The sequence below is a fragment of the Athene cunicularia genome (genome assembly GCF_003259725.1).
Source record: "Athene cunicularia isolate RWA chromosome 1 unlocalized genomic scaffold, athCun1 chr1_part2, whole genome shotgun sequence".
NCBI lineage: Eukaryota > Metazoa > Chordata > Aves > Strigiformes > Strigidae > Athene > Athene cunicularia.
The window spans coordinates 66915348-66939051 of NW_020799092.1; the positions used below are offsets into that span (position 1 = coordinate 66915348).

The window sequence follows — 23704 nt, forward strand, 5'->3', positions numbered from 1 at the left end:
ACAAAACATACTGGAGTACATACCAGTCACTTGTCTTTCCAAACCGAGAACTTGCATGCTGGAGCTGTTAGGCATAAAGAGAGAGGTATAATGCCAGTTCAAAAGGACTGCAGATTAACACTGCACACTGTAACCAGGCAGTATTAACATTTAATAATTCTCTGATGTCTTGAAGAGCAGAGGGCTTCACTCTTTTGGGTAGCAAGTGAAGGAAGATGACTTGCTTAGATGTCAAGAAATTTCTGTTCCAAAATCAGAAAAAGCCATAACCACTTGAAATGTTTACAAATACTTCCTAAATGTACTTAAAGGTGTTTTCATTTTACATGCAAAATAAACTGATAACCTGTTCTAACATCCATAATATTATTTTAAAGAACTATAGCAACTAATCAATATGCACTCTGAGAGCCTATAAAGCACTCTGAATGGTCACAGTCTTAATTATAAGCACCCTGGAATAAGAAAGGGACCAGAACTATATCTTAATTAAGTGGTTGGCATCAGAAGTTAAGGGATATTAGTTACAGGTAAACACCTAAGGAACTGCTTTTAGGTACAGGCTGAAGCTCACCTTGCCTTCCTTGGCATAGGCTGTGATTAACACTTCCTCCACGGAAGGTAAAGTCTAAAAACATGTGGCTTGTGATTCTGGAAACCATGTGCATGTCCCCAACTGAGCAATCAGGACCTGACGACATGTGCTGTCCAAGTGCATTTGCGGTTATTATTGCAAAATTATGCTCATAGATATACAAAGTTATGTGGGAAAATTATGTGTAATGCAACTATAAACTCTTGATTGACCCATCTTATAAGTTTCTGTCTCTGGCTGGCAAAAGGCCTCTCCAATATACCCAAGAAGGAGAAAGAAAGAAAAACTCTACACCTGTGATTCTCCTTTTCAGATATATTGCAGCTTGGATTTACAAAGGGGATTGGAGTGGCTTCAGAATACAATTCAGAGTGCTTGCTTTGATATCTAAAATAAAATGTATTTCAAATTTAGGCACCTCTATACAAGAAGATGATACTGAAGCCCAAGCTCCAGCCATGGAGGTATCTTCCTAAGAAACTTGGAAGATCTTAAGGAGTGAGTGCTTGCACCGAAGAATCTCCAGTCTGGAAATCCAAGGACACAGGTTACACCTACAGCTGTGCCCAAATGCTGTCTAATTCCCCAGAAGGTTCAGTACAGCATGAAATATGAAAGCAACAGTTTTAAGTCCAACACAAAACACTGCAGCTACTAGAGATGCAAGATGAGGGGCTGTATGACAAGCTAACAGTTAGCAAATCTCTTCCAAGAACCGGATTCAGGCTGTTCTTTTCAGCTTGCAGGGCATCAGATTCCCATTCTTCTAGGCTAGCATCCAGGCTAAAGAAGAGTCAAAGGGAGGGCACCTTCTAATCGCCCCACTGAAGCAAGGAAACTGCTTCTAAGAGGCAGGAATCACATATCTGAAGAGAGAGTTACTGGAAAGAGCCTAATTATATACTATACCAGTCACAGTCCTCAAATGGAAGGGAGAAGACTTTAGTCCTAGTCCTTGTGCCATATATTATGTATGTTATTCCTAATGCTCTTTAATATAAAAGGCAGTAACTACCCCAATCCTTCAGAAGAATTATAAGAACATATTAAAGGGGGTTCTAATGCTATTTAGGTGCCTGCTCCCAGGAGAGAGCTTGTTATAGATAAAGGGGTTTCACGTTTAGCTCTCAGTTTGGGACCTAAACTTCAGGAAGAGGCAGAAGTTCAGATTTGTATTTACATTTAGAGATTCCTATGGATTGACTCTAGGTGGCTCCCTTTACCTACTACACAATATTTTTTTTAATGATCTTCCAAAAGCCCTAAATCTCTACCACTATGGAATCCACCTATATTTAGAACTTTCTATCACCTTGCTGGTGCCAGGTTCCTAATTACTAGGAACGTTGTCTGGAATACCTTGTCTGGAATCACCTCAGCAGAACTCCAGCTCTTGCCATGCTCCTGATTTACGTCAATAGTAAAAATTCCACAGTTTTCAACATCAGCAAGGCTTGATCAACAGTGATGCTCAAGAAATGCCAACCTCCACTAAGTAAAGTGATCTGGATTCTTAATAGTTCTTTGATGACATTAATAAAATAAACAGCAAAAAAACTAATGATGGCACAACCACTGCAACTTTGAGAAAATAAAATGTCTTGTATGAATGTGAATTAAGTTCTTTTTAAGTAGTGTTTTATTCACTACTCTAACACAGAAGGTAGTATCACCAGAGTTAAAATAAATAATATTTAGCAAAATGTTAAAAGAGCAACAGGCTCAGTTTATTGCATTGTATCTAGTTCAAGGGATTTTAGGGCCATCTAAAGTTTCAGCAACCCTTCTAAAGATATAAATAATTGATCTCGCTTTAAAATACCCTACACTGAACTCTCCTCTCCACTCATACAGAACTAGCCATGAACATCCTCTAAATATTTCAGATAGATCAGTTACCACAGTGGAACGTAATCACCTTATAGCCATTAACATAGTTAAGAGGAAGTGAAACGCACAGTATGAAAGGCTGAACTCTCAATGTGTATAATTAGAATCTGATATTAAAGGCTGAAAAAAAAATATCACACTAATCACTCTGTGGCTTTCTTTGCAATGAAGCTATATGTATCTTTGCAAGAAAATAATCTGGGAGGAAACAATAACCAGAAAGGTAAAAGGGTAAAAGAAGACTTCAATTTGAAGCAGTATTCATGCTCAGGTATCATCTCATCTCATGATTTACTTATTCACCATTACCAAGATCACTTACAATATAACTACAACTGGTCAGATGGCATAAAAGTTTAAAGTAAACAATTCACAAAATTATCCAGTTCAGTCTATTTGTATCTTGTGATAGGCAGAGACAACAGAAAGAACACAAGAACACATGTATAATTAAAAACAAAGTCCAGACAATTTCTACAAAATACAAGCAGCTAATGCAATCTGAAATAATTATACCTCCTGCAATGAATCAAATCAACCAGCCAGACAAACAAAGGAAAAATACATCCCTTTCTTGAACATCCAATTTTTGCAGGCCCAGTCTCTTCATACCTCTGGCAGTCCTAATGATAAAAGGATTATTTGGATGGATGATCATGAAGATCAATGAATTCAATAAAGAACAATGAGCTGTTCTGGACAAGAGTCTAGTCTGCCAGTCGCACCAGGCATACCCCAGCCTAAGAGGCGTTTCTGATTTTTATCACAGCAGTGTAACACAATGAGTAGGGCAATTTCCCCGTTTCAGAAAGACCCGAAACTATATGGAGTTTTGCAGATAAGAAGTGACACCTTACTTCACAGAGTAGAGGAACTGTAGACAGTGAATCCTCTAGAGCAGAGACTCCTTTTGCTTTGGGTTTCTACAATGCTTAGATGTTAGTGGCATCATTTTTCCCATATACTGGGATATGAATGTAAAAGTAATACTAGAGCAATAGTGTGTCTCCAATGAAACACTCTGCCAACAAGTGAGAAGTCACACACTGCACTGACTTCCCTCTCTAATCCTCTGTGAAACACTGCATTATACAGGACAGAACATGACAGTGCAGAATATAGAGATGCACCACGGATACACAGAACATTATTATAGCCATTTTATAACTGTTATAGGTACCTGAAGTGGCCACAAGGGAGCTGTAGTAATCTCTAACAGAAACTAAAATGGATAGGGTATAACTGATGCAAAAAGTTAGGCAGATAAGCCTGGAAAAGTCTTCCCTCCTGGGAAAGACACACTTCTATCTAAGCCAGCCTAGTGCACACATGCTGAACTGCAGAAAAAAAAACACACCTGCTACATGCTCCCACGAGACCTTGACATAATTAATGATTCAAGAACACAGAACTGAAAACCCAGTGTTCTGGGGACTCCTCAGCATTATTTGCAGAAGAGACTCATCTCACCTCAAAGTTACCCATCGAAGTCTGAGCTAGGCACCCCAAGGTCTCTTTGTAGTCAACAGAGTCCTCTATAGCGAAGTAGAGTCTCATGTGTCATCTTAGATATTTGTCCTTGGAACAAGATGAACATCTGCAGTGATCTGAACAGGAAGACTATTGTGTATCGAGGAGTTAGTGAACCACAGAACAGTTGACACGAGTGGGCACGGGCCTGTGCTACACTTTGCTGCACCACGTTGGGCTGTGCTGTAAGTAACTTGGCCTTCAGGCCTCTGTTGTGCTCCACTTATCACTTGTCTGCAGGATAAACTTTGCCAGCTAATTGTAACAGAGGAGCCTGCAAGCAGCTCCCACTTGGCACCCAGCAGTTGCCCCACCTATGCGTCCTTGTCTCTTGAAGTGAAGCAGCATGTTCTTGTGCTAACATCTTTCTGTCTGGCAGTATAAATGATAAATGGAATTGTTTACCTTCTAAGAAAATCCTATCAGAGTACTAAAGACCATAGTGCCAATGAATCTTAGCACAGATGGGATCAGGTCTAGTATGCTCTGATGTGACTAGAAGTCCATCTAACACTGTGCAATGCTGGGTTCCTAGCATCTAATGGGACATAAGCACCACAAAGACAATGAAGGGACTGAAGTGTCTCCCCTATGAAAAAAGCCTGAGAGAGCTGGGACTGTTCAGCGTGGAGAAGGCTCAAGGGGATCCTATCAGTGTATATAAATACCTGAAGGGAAGGTGCAAAAGAAAGTGGAGCCAGGCTCTTTTCAGTGGTGCCCAGTGACAGGACCAGAAGCAATGGGCACAAACTGAAACAGGAGATACCATCTAAGCATCAGGAAACAATTTTTCACCGTGAGGGTGATTAAGCACTGGAATAAGTTGCCCAAAATTGCCGTGGAATCTCAATCCTCAGATACTCAAAAGCCGTTTGGTCATGGTCCTGGGCAAACAGCTCTAGGTGGCCCTGCTTGAGCACAGGGGTTGATGCAGATGACCTCCAGAGGTTCCTTTCAACCTGAACCATTCTGTGATTTTGTGATTATCTATGCTATCAACTCATTTCTTATCTCTAATAGAAGGAATTTTAATTAATGCATTACAGAGTTTGAATACCTTTCTTACAACAATTAACATTTTCATTGGTTCATTGCAACAGTGAATCATACTCCAGAGGTCAACAGTTCACTCACTAAAAATCTCACACAAGAATGTCTAAGTTTTAGCTGCCTAAATGAACATAGACAAATTATACTTTCAGTGTATGAGTTGATGGTTTAATTGCTTTAACTTGTTGGGGGTGGGGTTTGAACACTTGTTCAAAAAAATGGCTAATAATCTTCTCTCTGGAGGGTGGGTATTTACTAGTGAATGGTCTCCAGGAAATGCAGAACAGAATCATCATGATGAATAAAACTGGATGAAACCACAGTGAGTTGTAGGAGGGACAGAAGATGAGATCTTCAGCCTGCAGGCAGGCAAACATGGGACTAGACCCTAAGACACATGTCAAATGAGCAGACCATGGAGAGTCTGGAAGAGGGCTGAAGGTCCAGTTCACCTTTGAGCTGGGACACAGTTCTGGAGCCCAGAACATAGGGGCAGGCAAAAGGCAGAGCCTATAGTGCATGGGAAGGTCTACAACCTTCTCTTCAAGGAGGTGTTGGCTATGTCTCCTATCTGGATATTTAAAAGCATAGGGCACTGTAATGAGAGCTTCTGACTGAAAACTATAGTAAGAAGGAGAAAGGACTTCTTCCTAGGAAAGATGATACAGTCAATATTAGAGCTTTCAGCTGTCCTCCCCTCACAAAAGCCAGCATCCTTTCAGTCTTTTCCTGTCAAGCTTTTTATGTCAAACAGATGTTGTAGTTTATTTTTCCCAGTGCTTCCCTGTGTTATATAGCCACGTTGCTTCTCATAATTGGATATGCATAAGGCATTTGAAGCATGCTTTTTCACATTTCTAGGTAAAGTGCTGAAATAGTAAACATTTGCCATTCTGTTCATCTGTCAAAGATCCTTTCTTGTACAATCGCAATGTAAGGCATTAAACATGGTAATTAGTCAAACTGGACACACTAATGGCACTTCTCTCCAGAAACTAGGTCATGTAAATGCAACTACCAGATTACTCCCTAACATGCAGGCCTGTCTGTACCACAAGGGTCTTCATTTGTATAAAGTGTAGTACTGGCTTCTGTGCTTGCACGGAAATGCACTAGTCTCCATATGGAGTAAAAATTGAGTATGTACCAACAGATCTCAATTCCTCACCCACTTTTAGTCCTCTTGGTATCTCCTATAGTCACAGCTGGCTCTAGACATGTCCCCAGTCTGAAGTGATTGAGCGACCAAAACCCCAGAGTCCTGCTGAAGCCTTTAACAAACATCAGTTTAGCTGTAACCTTTAAGATCAGTGTTGGATTTATATAAATACATTTTAAATCTAAACTAAACCCCAATGCAGCAAGCTGACTAAAGTCTTCAGTCTCGGACTTCTGCAACACTTTGCCTAATAACAGAAAAGACCTATAAGCTGTGCTTTAATTAGCTGACTCTTGTGTCTGGCCTGCAAGAAAAGCATCTTGCATGGCTTGAAAGGGAGTAGAAGCTAATCCGTAAAGCCATTTTCCACCTCTGACTATTAGCGTAAGTGAATCTTGTTCACAATGTGCTACCAACAGGTAGTGACATTACTTGAGATCAGTCAGCACATAGACCTAATTAAAAATCTTCACACTTTACAGCGGTGAGTGAGCCTTCAGAGGAAACAGAGAGGTCTCGCGGTGATGCTGGCAGGCAAAGCTTCAGCTAACCTCTAGAGCAGCAAGACGGTAAGTTTTCTGTTCTAAGCAAGACAAGACAGGACTTCCTTCAATCAGGAAGGAGAAGTGCAAGCATTTCTATACAAGTTCTAGTAAGATGAAATGGGAAAAGCTGTGCCCTGGCTGAGCCCTCTCAGATGCAAGGCCACACTTTTTAATCAACAGCAGAATACGGAGTGAACCTGTCTTGAACTGATTCCTTTCAAAAAAAGGAAAAAAGATACAATGTAGCAGCCAACTTGTTAAGGCAAACTTAACTGAAGTATGTTATATTTCATGTTAACGCTATCTACCACAGACCTTTTTCTCATCTCTCAGATAAGCAGTGAACTTTGGAAATAAACATATTTAAGAGGAGCACCACAAGCTTGATAACAATAAGTATGACAGATAGATGCAGTGTGCAAGGGAGTAGATATCTATATAGCATGACATGAACTGATGGCAAAGTACTAAAGGAACAAGTCAGTCTGGTGGTGTACTATCAGCAAAATGCTGAAGGGCAACAACAGTTGCTAGTGCGCTGTTGGCATGTGCAATCAAGAGCAGAGTTTAACTCCAGCTGACCCAACTAAAGGGATCATAGTTAAAAGACAGAGCAGTATGAGCTGACAAGAAAAGACAGAGCAGTATGAGCTGACAAGAAATGTACAAAATACAATGTAACACAGAGACATCTGAGCCAATCTAAATGAGATGAGGCAGCAGAACATAGGCGTATTTGCACAGCACTTCATTTGGGCCACTTCTCTTACAGACCATAAGAAAGTAGTCTAATACAGAAAAAAACATATATATATATATACATACTACACATGCACATACTTTGATATGTAATACAGGGTATCTGAAAGTGAACACAACAATTTTGCAAGATTAAATTGTTTAAGTAATCAAGAATTGTCTTAGGAAACAAACACGTTTTAATGACAGTGGCCACTACTACCTACCACCATGCTTATGAGAACATTAGAATAACACTATGATCTTCAAAGTTGTATGTGCTTATAATGTAAAAATTATTTTTATTTTATCACTTTATTATTTATATCACTTAGAACTGAAATACTTTTGCTTGGTTTCATCCACATGATGAATACCCTTGGACGACTTGAGGCAAATCACATCAGATATATAGATTACTCAATAGGGCTGACAGGAAATATATCTTCATAGCTGATGCAATTTTGTTTAGTAGCCAAGGATATTTTTAGAATATAGTAGGAAAAACACCAGACAGGAAAAGACTTGTAAAGGAACCCCAGATAAAATACCAGAAATAGAGCAGATGTATGCAAAAACACAGCTTAGGAAGGACAGATAAACCTTTAAACTATTTTGTTCCATATTGTCCTAGCATTAACAAGAAGATAGCAAGATATGGTTATATAAATCTTAAATTATGAAGAACAACCAACATTTGATAATTTTAGCATCTGATAAGCCTGTTGCTGAAGGAAAGAAATATTAAGAGATCTACTTGAATGAGCAATAGAAAGAGAGACAGAACGCAGAATTGGACTGTCACTGTGACTGGCTGAGAAAGCTGTCAGGGTCGATCTTCTACTAGAACGACACATGGAATTACAAAAGAAACTATGCATACTACGGGAGAAACATGCCCCTCTCACAAAAATACCCAAATTACAGTAGAAGCAAGCTGGAGAGAAAAAAAAAAAAACCAGTAGCACTGGACCAGGAGAAAGAAATACAGTGGATTAAGAATTACTCTGAGATCTAAATGAATCAGTGAATCAGTCCTCTAGAAAGACAAAGAAAATGCTGATGGACATTTTAGCTATGTGATGTGCTAGGAAGACTCAAGAGTTGTGACAGAAGGTTATGGAACCAACAGAGACCACATGAGAAATGGCTCCATGCAAATAAGACAGTAAGACATAGTGGGCAGAAAATGATTGATATCTTATATCAATAACCCAGCGATTACAGCTTCACTGCACCTTTATGGTGCAGAGGTATTGAGGAATATTCCTGTGGTGGTGTCGAGGTAACGTGCAAGTATGTAGGTGTGCAATTCTGCTGGCATTTATATCAAATGGGGGAGAATTATGGAAATGAGAGCCAACATGTGCAGAATCTGTGTTTCCTTACAACTGAAAAAGCTGAGACTTTTAGTTGGAGAGCAAGAAGAGCTGGAGTAAATGTCAGGAAGAATTGTATGACAGAGTTCACTAATTCCACAGAGATGGAGTCTCCTTCCATGTTTAAGACTCACAGAGTAGGAACAGCAGGCTACCTTCAGATACACTGCTGATATACTACGAAAGGATTGACTGCTTCTTTCATTCCCTGAGTGCTATATATACATCTTGAAGTCATATCTTTACCATCAGTACTCATGCTACCAACTATATATTTTTGTTAATTATTTATTGTTTAAAATGATGTTTCTGAATTCTGATTTGATTCATGATTCCTTACCAACTAGAGCATCCACAAGCATTTTTTTCATTCACAGGACCTTCTTAACCAGTTAAGAGGAATGCAAAGAGGTGGTTAACACAAATGAATTTTACTTTGCAAAAGAGGGACAGAGAAGTAGAAGGGATAAGAGCACACACTCTACTCAGTGTTACTGAGGCTCCAATGAGATGTGACAACTTGTTGAGTTGTGACCAGTTCCTAGCACTGATCCATCCTTGAAAACAAGCTGCTTTTTGCACCAGTATGATGCTGGACTGCTTAAAGCCTCTTAAAGCTTCCCTCTCTTCTGTCCACCCTCCTCTTTTACAGGTGTCATGCACAGTGGCACAGCCACATTCACAGAAATCCCTGGGCTTCTCTCTCCCTGCCCATCAAGAGGGCACTTTGTCCCATGAACTGTGGCTGATTAAGGACAAATTCTGCATCGCCTGGCCCTATATAAGGGGAGAAAAAAAAATTCTCACCACGATTCACAGTAAAATCTAAAGAAAGCAGTATAATGATGCTAAACAATCTAAAAAGACAGGGACTCTTAAGGCTCTGTTTTAAAGTCCACCTACTGTTAAGTAAAGCTATAACTACAAAACATTTGCAGTGCTGATGAAATTTGGAGTATACAATGAGATAATTCACTCTTTAATAAATCATACTTTTGTGTGTAGCTTTTGAACTTGGCAAAGACACATGTCCTCCCATGCATTTCTGGAATACTATGCTGGAACATTACAAACAGAGATGAAAAAACAATCTTTTCAGTGAGCTCCTATTTACTGTGGAGTATTTTTCTACTTAGCAGTCACTGTATTCTCCACCACTCACTGTGTGCCAATGAGGTTCGTACATTTGATTCAAAGAGGTCTGATGCAGAATTAAATTCAGCCACAGGCACACAGAAGTAAGTGCCAATGAGGTTCGTACATTTGATTCAAAGAGGGCTGATGCAGAATTAAATTCAGCCACAGGCACACAGAAGTAAACTCTCACCAGACTCAATGCTAACTATGTCCACTCATGGAGAGCCATCTCCCGTGTTCTTAGATCAGAGACATAATGTATACACTTAAACACAGTGATGTCATTCTAATTCACTGCTCTGACAGACATCCACCAATTCAAGAGCCTTCTGCTATACCACAGTTTTCACCTACCCACCAAATGAAAGAGTGAGGTAGGTTGAAACCAGGTGATACCATCGTAGCACCTCGCAGATCCTCTTAGACAAGAGCATAAATCTTCCCTAAAGTTATGCCAAAATATATACATGATGAAAGGTAGGCAGGACACTAACTTTTCCAGTCTGAAGTTTTAGAATTATGTCTAAAATAATCAGAAGATAATCTTGAGCAAGCAGCAATTTGCACAGGGTTAATAAGCAAAATGGTTGCACCAGCAGGACAAAACAAAACAAGCTGCTTTCATTTTGTGACTTCAGAACAATTTATCAACCACTGCAGAAATTCTAAATGTATTCTAGAGCCAGGGACAGACAAAAAAAAAAGCCCCACCTGAATCTGTAATTTATTTAGGCCATAAATAATTGAACTGTTAAAACACTCAGAAGTGGAATACAGGCAGGAAAAAAAACCCTGGACCACATAAGGCAATTCATAAAAAAGCCCTAAAAATCTAGCAGATCTGTTGGAAATCTGGTCCAGAAATGTATAAACTTCAATTTAAAATTTAATCTCCTTCAAGTCATCCTTAGTGTCTCAGATATTCATCTAAGACTCTGCAAGCCCAAAGAACAAATACATAGGGCAAAAAAGCAATTTAGGATCCTCATGGACATCCTAAAAAACAAATCTAACTGATGTTCTGTATCAACCCCTTCAGCCCCATTCATCCACAAATCCCTGTGAGACTCAGTCTCACAGTCCCTTTCCAAATACAAGGTCACATTTCTGAGCCTACAGAACCTATAGTGACACAGGTGAACCATGCCCCTAAGTAGACATCAAACTCTCCGGCCACAGTCAAGGTGTAGCACTTTGGCAGAAGAGACCTCTCTGTCACTCACTGTTGCCCCATCTACGCAGACACTGCTCTGTCCCTACCTCTGTACTGCCTAAAAAACCTTCCAGGAGCACAGGGCTCACAGAGCCACAGAGCTGAACCATGGCAACATCACTTAGAAGTGCTGAAGACATCACGGCAGCACCCTTTTTCCTGGGGGATGCTATTAAGATGGACAGCATATGAGTGTTACCTTCAGGGTACACTGCCAGTCCCTGCATGGCTTTGGTCAGAGGGCTGCAAAGATGATGGCTGAATCCCAGTTTCTGACCAAAAGTTTTGAAATGTTCCAAAGACAAGGCCTGCTGGACAAACTCTCCCAGCATTGCAAAGTTAGGGGAAACAGCTAACAAAGAGCCATGTTTATGGAAATGAAAACCCAGGCAGATGTGAGTCAATCCCCTCAATCAGCACCTTGGCAAATCTGCCTGAACACAATGTGAGTCTGTCTGCTTTCTCAGAATAAAGAGGACATAAGTAAAGGGGAAGGGCTGTAAGCAAAGCAGCCTCAGATGTTGATCTGAGAAGGGGCTGGGATCACACAGACAACAGAAGTGGCTGAAACTCAACATTTTCCACAAGAAAAAAATTCAGGATAGTTTCTGTTCTGCCTAGGACTAAAACTGATTTTAAGAATGTCCCACACAATGAGAATTCTGAAATACTGTTCTGAAAAACATTTAAGAAAGCATTTTGCTCTGAATTCCTGAATGAACGTTTGATCGGCTCAGAAAAATGACAAGGGCTAGCAATAACTTATATATCGATTTGAAAAAATTATAGATAAATGTTCCTTGTTACCTTCACCTGCAGCAAGGAAAATCTATTCATCAGTTAATATTTTTGATTCAGCTTAATAACTTGTACTTTTTAAACAAGACTACAAAATGTACCATGAATACTTCTTTGGCCCGTGGGAAGAAATGAACTAAAGAAAGAGTTCAGAGATTCTCGGTGTTTGATTTTGCCTTTGCAAAACAACCTAGTTAGGAGTCTCTAAGGAGATATTCTAGAATCAATTGCATTAAATTATGTTCTGAGATTCCAACAGCAAGTCAGAATACAAATGAAGCACAAAAAAGCCATGTTTACCTTAGTGAAATGAGCACATATTATTAAAAAGGCAATTTGCAGTTAATATTGCATCAGATTTTGGTCTTGTAGCGTAGAAGTTCTGAAAATGATTTTGAACAATACAACATTTAGGAACCAAACCACTCTCAATTGTTTTATCTTTGGTTTTAAAATTAAATCAGAATTAGATCTATTGTCTATTTCAAAATTCTTTCAGATTCTAGTCTGTTCCCTTGATCCCATTCATCCAAGACTTTAGCCATCAGGGGAGCACAGGCTCCATCCAAAGTATATGTAAGCCCTTTCCAGTGACTGAAGATTTGCATCACCAATAAGAAGGGATCTTTTCTTTCTTAGCACTCTCCACACAGCTCTGGTTGTGCTTACCACCTTTTAACTTGGCTGTACATATCAGAGATTGAAAATGAAAAAATTATGGTCAAAATTCACTTAATAAAGGTATCACCTTGAATAAAACACATACCTTTGTGGTATATAAAACATGTGCTGTGGAGGGGGTTTGTAGAGAACTCCTTCATACACAGGCCACAAACCACTTAAAATTCTGAAGAGCGAACTCTTTCCACAGCCATTAGGTCCAGTAATTAAAAGATTCATCCCCTCCTGGACCTACAACAGCAATGAAAATGTTACTATGCAGTATATGTGGCACAAGACAGTCTAAGACTCCTAGAAGGAGTTACATGAGCATTTATATCAAATTATCAACCCATTTCATTAATTACCTGCACATATTTATACAACTATTCTGGAAACGGTGGCATTAGATATAATATGTGGGCTGAAATAATGAAAATAATTTCTAGAATGTCTTGAGTATTTCTATAAAATACACTGATTATATCACAGTATCAATACACCACAGTCAGAATCAATTATTCTAATGCAGATTAGGTCCAAAGGTGTTAACAGTGTACAGAGCAATGCTATGTCCATCAGTGATATTAATTCAAGCTATGGAAGCCTGATCAAACGATTTGGAAAGTTTACTTCACATTGCCCTTTCCTGCTTAATTATCAGGGTTATTTTTACTGTGATGCACTTGCTTTTGCTTATTTGAATACTACCCTGTGTATATATGAGTGTAATTTATGCATAATCACAATGTCACTGTCTATGCTTTATGTAAATAGATTTGACTGTTATATTTTCTCTTGAGTCAAATGAATAAATATAACTGTCCCTTTGACCATCAAGTTGTAATTTTACAAATCTAAAATTCCTCCACTGAAGTCATTGAAAGTTTTGCCACAGCTAGGACCCTGTCCTCCTAGTTGCTAATTCCTATACCAACAGAGGTGGCACAAGGAACACTATGTTTTTGCTAAATTAAAGAACTTGATTGAATTATTCATGCGGAAGTTCTGTCTTTTAAAAATAATAACATCTGCACTGCAACATAAGATCAGGATATATATGGGAGTAATTCAGTAAAGGTCATCCATTAAAACTGTGAGCGGGTACTGAGTGGTATCTGGAATAGCTTTTTAAAAACAATACAAGTTTTTCTGAGTAAAGATTCCATGGCTGGAATTATGATCTATGCTGTCAACTATCCGCACTGCTCTTTGTGGTGATGAAACAAAACTACAGACTCAATTTTTTCACTGCTGCTGTCAACTAAGACTTTTAAAGGAGCCTATGTGAGTAAAGCATCCCAATTTCACTGAAATTAAGATGGATGCAGACTACCATATACACCTTGAATATCTCAGGTCAGTTTTTCACCTGGCATCAACACCAGAAATCCTCTCTTCTCTTTCTTTGAGCAGGATAAACTACATATGTCTGCCTCTATTGAGCTACTATGCCTACCTTTCTGGACTTCCCCTTTTATCCATATGCTCCTCCAAGTACTTAACATAAGGTACATGAATTCTGTGCTGTTTATGTTAATGTGATGGCAACAATCAGAAGATTCTTGCATATCATCTTACTTTGAAGTTTAGTCTGGAAACCACCACATCGCCATTCGGAGTAATAATAGGAACATTTTCACAGATAATTCCATGATCAACATCAATAACTTTCCCTAGAAAGAAAAAAAAAAATAGAGTTTGTGAAACCTTCCATGAAGCAATGACATGTGACAGTCTCTGTGTGTGGCTGAGAAGTATGAATTGGCGAGTTTCAAACAACTCTTTTATGAGCTTCAGGTTCCCCTAGTGGAAAATCTGGATAAAAAAAATCTTAGCTAGTCAGAAAGACACTGTCAGCAGTAGCCAAGAGTGTGCAATGAATCCTAAATTTGATCATAAATGTAATGCACAATATGCATCATAAACATATGATGCACTATAAAGACACATATATTCACATTCTACCTGTATTTACTGTATTATGTTTTAAATGTGTGGTCAGTATCAACCAGTAAAAACGTTCAAGGACAGCTTTAACCACAGGCAGTCCAGTTTACTTTCTCTTGAGGATTTAAGTAGAAAATGGAATCTACTTTCACTACCAGCTCTGAAACTCAGACCCCAGTTCAGTCTCCTCCAGCAACGAGAGCAAAGAAGAAAACATTTAGTGGCTTGCTTCCATCTCTTTTTTGAAGCCACAGACACTGTAAAAGTGTCTTGTATTTGCAGAAACCCATATAACATTTCACTTCAGTAGCTACACTTGGATTTCTGGCAAATTTAAATATACAATCTCAGTCAGACATTTGGATACTCTGTAACAAGGACTTTGAAATTAATTCATCTGGAAACAGTAAAAAAATGAAACTGACTAATTTCTCAGTTGCCTGTTAATGGGCTTCTCTAACAGAACCCTAACAGCTGGGCTCCTCCACAAGTATCAGAAATTACCTTTACAGACAAGATGAAAAGAAGAGAGATTTCTTTTTGTATTAGAAGGCTGCTTATTTTCTTATTTTCTTCTGAACAAAGGAAAACGGAACTAAGGAAAAGTTGAGTTTATTACAAAAGAATCTGGTAGCATTTCCTTCAGTCTAGTTTTACATTTTGCATTAGGAGGCTCTTTATTCAATTGCTTCCAACTTTGACAAACTATAGCAACCTGGGCAAAAATTGCTGTGCCATATATCAGCTCAAACATTCTTTTTTTCCTAAAATAAGTTTTAAATGAAACAGTTCTGTGGTGTCCAACATTAGATTATGCAAAATGAAAGTGTTTTGCTGTTAAAAAAAATTATTTGGATACAGTGGAGAAATTCTAGTTAAAATAAATGTACGATAAAAAAATAATTGAGCTAAGTAAGTATTAAGTAAACGTAATTCTCATTTCCTAACTTCACAGTGTTTGATTGCAACTTTAGCATGCGTTTAAAGCATATTTATGTGTCATCAGAAATACAATTTGATGGTGTTTTTACAAGCTGTACAAAATTCTATTTCAACCTTAACATTCTGAATTGTTAGATACGCTGTGTATAAGGCAATATTATAATCTGTTTAAAATATTCTAATAGTTTTCATATTTTCACAATGTTCTTATTGACAACAGTAAATGCAAGGCACAAAACAGACATCCCTTAGTTACATAAACAGATGATTTGAAAGAAAATAAGTAGTATGTGTTCAAAGAACATTTGGGGAAGCAGAATATTAAGATTTTTCTTTTCTAACAATGCAGACATATATATATGTGAGCATGTGCACTTTTATCCACACGCAAATCTACTCTGCAGGGATTTCTGAAGTATCAAGACCAAAAGAAAAGAGGAAAAACAGTATTACAATGGGACTTGTCATAAAAAGTGTGGAGCCTGTGGCCTAGATTCATCTGGCCTAAATTCTACTTAAGTCCTTGTGCACAATGCTTGGCCTTGGCTAGCTGCCTCTGAGAGGCTACAGCCACTCGGGAGCAAATGCTAGTCACCACAACTTAGGAGGAATTCAGGCTGGATGAAATGTGTGACTGTAGTGGAATTAAATCTTGGGAAAAGGCTGCAGAGAAAAAAGGCATGGGGTATAAGTATACTAGATCAAAAAAGGATGTGAACAGCATGCTTGATTATCTGAACTGCATTTGGTTTTGTTTTCAAAACACAGTTATCTAAAGAGAGTCGCCAGATTACTTTGTTGCTCCAGGAACTACAAACCCTTTTCTCTTACACATGACAAAATGTAACAGTTATAAAACACTATTTCTTTTAATGTTAGCCAAATATTACCAAGATCTATAAGATTAAGACAGTAGCTATTTCCACAGCTATCCACCATGCTTCATCAGACTGTTATGATGAACCTTGTCAGAGGACCTTTGAGAAATCTGTGTTGAAGGGCAGCACTGAAGGAAGTTATTTCATAAATAACACTTTGGTGCCTTCAAATCTACTGAGGTTTAAGTTTTCAGAAGTCAAAGGGAGGGAATAAGGCTTTTCAACACCAAAGAGGGGAGAAGCAGGAGGGGTCTCTTGGGAAAATTGGGAAAAGCCCATAGAAAAACCTGCCTTTAAGTGCCTCAGAGAGAAGCGGGACACCAAGAGGAAGAGAGAGGTGGCACATAATGGAGCATGTTAAGAAATGGATGTGCACAGAAAATGCTTTGGGGAAGGTAGAGACAGAAAGACAGGGACACCAGAAGGATACAGGATAGGGACGGGAGGGATAAGGTATATATTGATCAGATCATTTGGGAGGTGAGGGGAAGGGTAAAGTTGTCAGATCATTTTCAGTTGAAAATTCCCACTAAATTAGGAAAAAATGAGCACAGGGAGATTTTTAGCTGCTGAAAACAAACTAGTATTTTCAACAAAAACTACTGAGCTAATCTGCACTGCCCTCCTACCCCAAACAAAATAATGTGGTGTTTGAAGATGAAAATGTTACAGTCTCAGTTTTCTGAAAAAAATTAAGTCTGAGAAAGCAGGCACTGTCTGTGTAAGAATAATAATGCCACCACCACCAATAATAGTATAGTTGAAATGCCTTTTTCATTGAAAGTTTTCACAGAAAACATTTGAGCAATTTTGTGTATTGGAAAAGCACTGCATAAGCACAGAGTTACAAAAGAGCTGGAGGTTAAAATGGAAGGTAACATGGTCTCTGGGTATTAAGGCTGAGATGCTGATTTGCTGCCGAAACAAAACCTCTGTTCACCTCCTGTCCCACTGCATCAGCCCCACACAGAGGTAAATACATACAAGTGTGAATTAATTACCTTTGATTTCTAAGGGCTCATCCATGTGTAATTCTGCTTTATCTTCATTCTTGCTGTTGTTTTTAGACCCTTGAATAACAGCAGTTCTTTTGTAGATGCCTCTCTTCACCTCATCAAAGACTGAAAACATGTTGTAGACACGGGCAGTGTAGCCTGCTAGCTCAGTGACCTGAGAAACATCAAATGCCTCATTTCAGTTATACTTCACAAATTCTACAAATGAAATGTTTGGCCAAAGATTCATGAGAAACATTCCAGCTATTGTACGTCAGTGCTTCTCAAATGCTATTCTGGAAGGAACAACGACGCATCTTTCGACACCTGTCAATTTTCATTCCTTGAGATTCTGTGCTAACCCATATGTCACCCACAGCTCCTATCAGCCAGCAGGTAGAGACAGTTTGAGGGGGACAGATTTCAGACAATGTAAGCTATGACAGCTCCAGTAAATGAGGAGGTTGCAGGGACTGCTCTTTTCCATGGATCAGTAGTGTCTTCAACCAGCAGAGAATAGCTATTAGCGTATCTGAAAATAGCCTATCATACAAGAGAAAAACCAAATCTCTGCATCTGCCAGCAAAACAAAGGTCCACAGAAGTGAGAAAAACTGGCATCTATAATTATTTCCCTGTATTGCTGAAACCTCCTGTGGGAAAAATTTGCTTTTCTGTGTAGAACAGGCAGCACCAGGGCATTCTAATCTAAAATACAGTATAAAAAAGAAATTATTCATTTGTCAACTGCATGATAGAGTACCAGAGCTAAATCTGAGACCTTGGATTAGAACTGGGCATTTCTGAGATGGTGAGGTCTCTTAAAAGGCTTTCTCTTTTTTTTGGTCCTTTTGTCACAATTTCCACCTGGTGAAGACAGAAACAACAGATCTCTGGACCTGGTAACTTCCTATTCATGGGCAGTGACACCACCAAGAGCTCACAAAGAACTGCCTCCATCTGCTAGCAGAGAAGAATTAAACCTGGGCATCTTTTTATAAATGTATTATTAAATGGTTTTAAAAGGATGAATTTTTATACTAAATGCAGAGAGCAACACAAGAATAGCAAGAAAATAAGTTCCATATTATAAAATCATTAACTTGCTGTGGTTAAACACATACACCCCATGATTGAGTTCATCTGCTATGGTGTACATAATCCAAATATAAAATCCTCTATTAAATTTCACTATTTGTGCCAGATTCAGAAGTGAGTGCTAGTTCTGGCTACATGTTCATCATTCCACTGGAGGTTAACAAGTATACAACATCTCAAAAAACTCAGTTTAAAAAGAGTAATCACTCACTGTTTCAACTCCATGAACTGTACATTGTTTTGCATTACTGGTAATTGCATTAATAGCCGTGAAAAGTATTGGGCTAACACCACCTGAGGCAGTAGGTAGCACATAGGAATTGTAACATCATTCTCCACACTGGAGTCCTTCTAGTAATTTCAGTGGGAGCTCATGCCAGGACTGAGTGCTCTGCACCGTGTTGGCAATGGCATTTGATGGAGAGAATCCTACATGTGATGAAGTGGATTGAAGTACACTGCCCTTTGGAAACTGCCTGAATCACAAAATGGGAATGACAATGTGGTTAAAGTACCACAGTGTCTCTTGAAGAGAAGTATAAATGTAAAATTAGGACGGAAATTCATAGAACTGGTCTTTGATCTCTGCTGTCTAGACTGAAATCTCACCATGTCATAAATAAAGTGAGTTTGTTCAGTTGTTCCTACTATTTTGTGGGTATTTTTGTTTCCAAAAAATAAAAACACAATGCTTATAAGTCCCCATGTGTATTATATAAATGACTTAAATGTTGAAAATAAAATAGAAATTACATCAGTGTATAATAGGTTATCTGGCAGTATCTTTAGAGCAGAGGCCAAGCAGGGGAACAGCTAAAGGAGCATAGGTCAAAATCAGTCCGTTAGAAGGACTCCTGAAGAAATTAGACTCTGGCTTTGTCAGAGCCCATATGTGAAGGCAGCAAACTACCCCTCCTCCTCCAATTTGCAAAGCTGTAGATATTATGGCTGGATTCCAAGAAAGAGAATCCATAGACTATGATTAGCTGCCTAGCTAATGCGTGCCTCCTCATGCTGCACTGGGAAAAGGGGTCCCCAGCAAAGGGAAGAGCAAAACAAATTAACAAATGCAGAACCAACATTCAGAAGGAAATGTTAAGGAGAATAACAGCACCACCTCATTTCTTTTTTGCTTAACAGCCAGCAGCTAGAGAAACCCCCAACAGAGACCACAGATAAAAGCCCACAGATGACTGGAACAGGTTGTCCAGAGACGTGGTACAGGCTCCATCCCTGTAAACATTCAAGGTCAGGCTGGATGGGGATCTAAGCAACCTGATCTAGTTGAAGATGTCTCTGCTGATTGTGAGGGGGAGTGGTTGGACTAGATGGCCTTTAAAGTCCTTTCCAACCCAAACTATTCTACGATTCTACAACACTTCCAACAGAAGAGTCTCAGTACAGTGGAGGCAGACAGCCTGAATTCAGGACTGTGCTCCAGAGAAGGATTTTGAACCTTTATCACTCACATTCCAGGAACTTCTATTGCTCTCTGTTGGCACCTGAACACAGGTATTAGAAATGCCATTAACTTGTTGCACCATACTGGCAGCTGTGCACTTTAGACTCTTTGTGGACTTAATTTTGCAGATCAAACTATCAGTTCAAAGATCTTCATGGATTTGCTTGCAATAGAATTTGCCTTTAAAAATGACACTTTTTTTACATTTTATATTAAATGTGAATTGTTTTACTTTTTTTCTATTCTGTTTCATGTATGACAGATGACATACCTCTTTGTATGAAGACATAATCCTTTCAATAGCATCTGCTCCAGAGATCAACAAGTTTCGTGATGTAGTAAAAGCTTCTGTTCTTTCACTAACCATGGCCTGCTTCTGGCCATCTTCCAATTCTAAAAGCAAAAAAAGTTTTCTGTTAAAATATTCTTCTGAAAATTATCTCTACAAATTAAATTATGATTAGGATGTGAACCATTATAGAACAGCTTCTAAATTAAGAAAAAGTTAACTCTATAAAGACAACCTTTCAAAAGAAATGGTGAATGTAGCTAGCATAGATAGCTTGGTAACAAAGAATAAGTGGGAATATATAGAATTCATCTTATGCAAAACATGCTATTCTTTTATACTATTTGTCTACCTAAATATTTTCCTTTTAATATATTATTCAACCTAAGTTTTTCAAAATACAAAAAAAATGAAACAAGCAAACAGATTTTTAATATAATTTTTACTACTTTTGCAATTATTCATTTCAGCCTTATGGACTTCATGTAATAGGAAACATTTGTATTGATGGAAATTTGGCAAAAAATTTACATTTCTATAAGAAAGCAATAAGCACTTTTATTATCAAAGGCATAGTTTAAGTAGGATACCTCTCCATCTGACCTCCAGGTTTTCTGCATCACATAACATTATATATATCTTTATATATTGCTTAAGTCTGTTGCAGAACAGGGTCTGGATATTTTTTTTTTTTCTTAACTTTGTAAAGTTTTTTAAAGTTTCTTTTTTAAGCTAGGCTGCTACTAGGCATCAGGCTAGGCAGGGTAACAGGTGGATCCAATGTGTCAACTCCTGTATTAGCAATTATTATTAACATCCTCTGTGATGTTTGCACAATGTTTATGGCCAAAAAACTAGCGGGAATTCCCTGCAGGTGTAACACAACTGTAAATTTTATGGGCAAAGGCAAGCAATGCAAGAGTATAGCAAACAATATTTTTTTACTTGGTAGCTGTCTCATCTCCCTGACAAGATCAGATTCTAGAAATCTGGTGTCTAGAAATCTACATGCAGCACCAAAGCCAGATGTATCTGTCTTTTTTTAGTTTAATCTAAATGTTACCTTGCTTTCATTTACACATCCATAAAAGTATCGCGGCATCATTGCATCTGAATCACTGAAATACACTATGGAAAATTTAGGAAAAACTTTTAAAAATTTCTTACATCACAATTTTGCACATATATAGATATACACCATCTGTGTTACTCTTTCTGGCCTCACATGGTTTTTATAATAATTTTAACTGAGATACATGTTTAAATTTTTTGGCTTAAATTATACAACTTCAGTACACTGTCAACTAGTTGTATGTAATCTAGCCACCTGAGACACGATGAGAGGCATACTTTTTAAAAAAAAAAAAGACAGACTATCTCTTGCAAAGAGAGAGATTACAAAACTCTTGGTCATGTAGTTCTCACATACTTTAAAAAGTCATTTCCACTCTGAGAAGAAAAAACTTAGGGGATAGGGAGAATTCAGTTAATTCATTAGTAAAAACTAAATTGATTATTTGTTTCTTACTTCTCAGAGAAACAATTTTTGCTGATCTTGATGGGATTATCGCTCATACAGCCCACACTGTGTAGAACCACAACAATTAATTCATTTAGGAATCATGTATGGTTTAACTACACTAATACAGCATTCCTCCTGTATGTAAATACAAAATTTATTGACAGCTGTTTCCAGCACCCGGGCTAGCTCATCTAGCAAGAGTTTAGAGATCTCTACAAACCACTGCATGGGGCATTTTAGAGGTATTTGAACAATTACATTTATAACAATTAAAATTATAAAGAATTTATAAGCATTTCACTGTTCCAAAACATAAGATCTTATATTACATGCCTAGCCCACCAAGATTACTTTTCATGAACTTTTTATTCAAAACATTTTTCATATGGCTGGCCTCCTGTGTTTGATGAAGTAGTGTGTTGTAACAGGGCAGACTGACTGTCTCTGTGGTACAGAATCTAACAATACTCTTTTCATCTTCATTTATGTTACTGATAGTAATGCTTGTTTTATAAACAAAGATAAGTGTTCACCGTGTCTAGAGAAATCAAATTCTTGATTCCAAAAACAGTTACTTTCCAGAAATTGATGAGAGACATGACCTTTGGAATGCCAATGGTTTAGTACAAAAACAATGAGAACTGTTACCAAATGGGAATCTTGGCTTTGCCAGTTAATTTCTTCCCTGAAATATGTAACAGAATTAACAAAATTCAGTAAGAAATATCACCGTCATAGAAGATTCTTTTTTCTTTTTATCGCAGGATTATTTTTTTCTTTTTTTTTCCCCCCTGAAGAAGTGTACAAAATCTATTGCTTTACACCTTTAGTCTCAAGTCTGGTCATGGTACCAGTTTTGTGTGTATCCCTGATTCTGGTGATTTATTCTAAAGTAATAAATCCACTATCTCTTCCTTCAGATATGAACAAGCTTGCACGTGACCTGCTGAGGTACAAAGCACTGTTTTCCCAACCAGGCCAATGGTAAATCCAGGCCTGTTTGATTCTTTGCATACCTGTTACACTTTGAAATGGTTCTGACAGTGTTGATTTGTCAGTATTATGTTTGTGATATCATTATGATATGCCTCAGGTCTCCAAAACAAGCCCTGTGCTTTAACAGTTTAGGTGGCAAATACTCTTCTGCTTTACAACATCAGCCATCACTGCATCTTTCTTTCCTCCCACATTTGAAAAGTATTTATCAAAAGAACATTCATGAGTAACAGGAATGTTATTTAGTTTTGCATGAATTCGAGCCTTTTTTTTAATTCATGCTGTAATACCAAGAAGATATTTACAATGTGCAGTTAAACGATCTTTTTCTTGACTGTACTCATTCCTCTCTTAGCAGAAAGACTCTTATCACTTTCTCTGTTGTTCTGATAACCTTCATTGTGAGGTGAAATGGCTTTGAACAAATTCTTCTGTTCGGAATAGGACCTCCTGGTATTTCTGAAGCTGTTGCCAGGACGCCAGTCAAGGTCCTGATATAGCGCCCTCCTGAGCCATGTGACGGGCAGCAGCTCAGACAGTGACCCAGCCAAGGACCAACACAACCGCAAGCAAGCTAAACCACGTGGGGCTGCACGAAGTCATCCTACAGGTTGAACCAAGCTTGTCCAGCTGGACAGCCCTGATTTGGAACATAACTACCAACACCTGCACAGAAAAGAATTCAGTCATTCCTACCTTAGAACTGATCCTTCTGCAGACATTGTACGATCTGTGCTTAAAGAATCCTATGGAATTGGTAATATATTCTGTGGTTCTAATTGTGCATAAGGAAGCCCGCTGAGGTAAACTTCCCTGCTGACTTTCACTACCCCTCCTTAATTACCTTTCCTTCTGCTCGCTCTTCCCCCCCCCCCCCCC

At 38.4% G+C, this 23704-nt stretch overlaps 1 protein-coding gene across 1 annotated transcript in view; it reads right to left on the bottom strand.

Moving 5' to 3' along the window:
* Positions 1–23704, bottom strand: part of ABCD2 (ATP binding cassette subfamily D member 2) — a 45332-nt gene that overhangs the window by 18715 nt on the left and 2913 nt on the right. The window contains exons 3-6 of the mRNA XM_026868123.1: positions 20290–20411; positions 17466–17634; positions 14276–14370; positions 12801–12946 (exon numbers count right to left, since the gene is read on the bottom strand). Coding sequence (XP_026723924.1) covers positions 12801–12946; positions 14276–14370; positions 17466–17634; positions 20290–20411 — 532 coding nt within the window. The remainder of the gene's footprint in view (positions 1–12800; positions 12947–14275; positions 14371–17465; positions 17635–20289; positions 20412–23704) is intronic.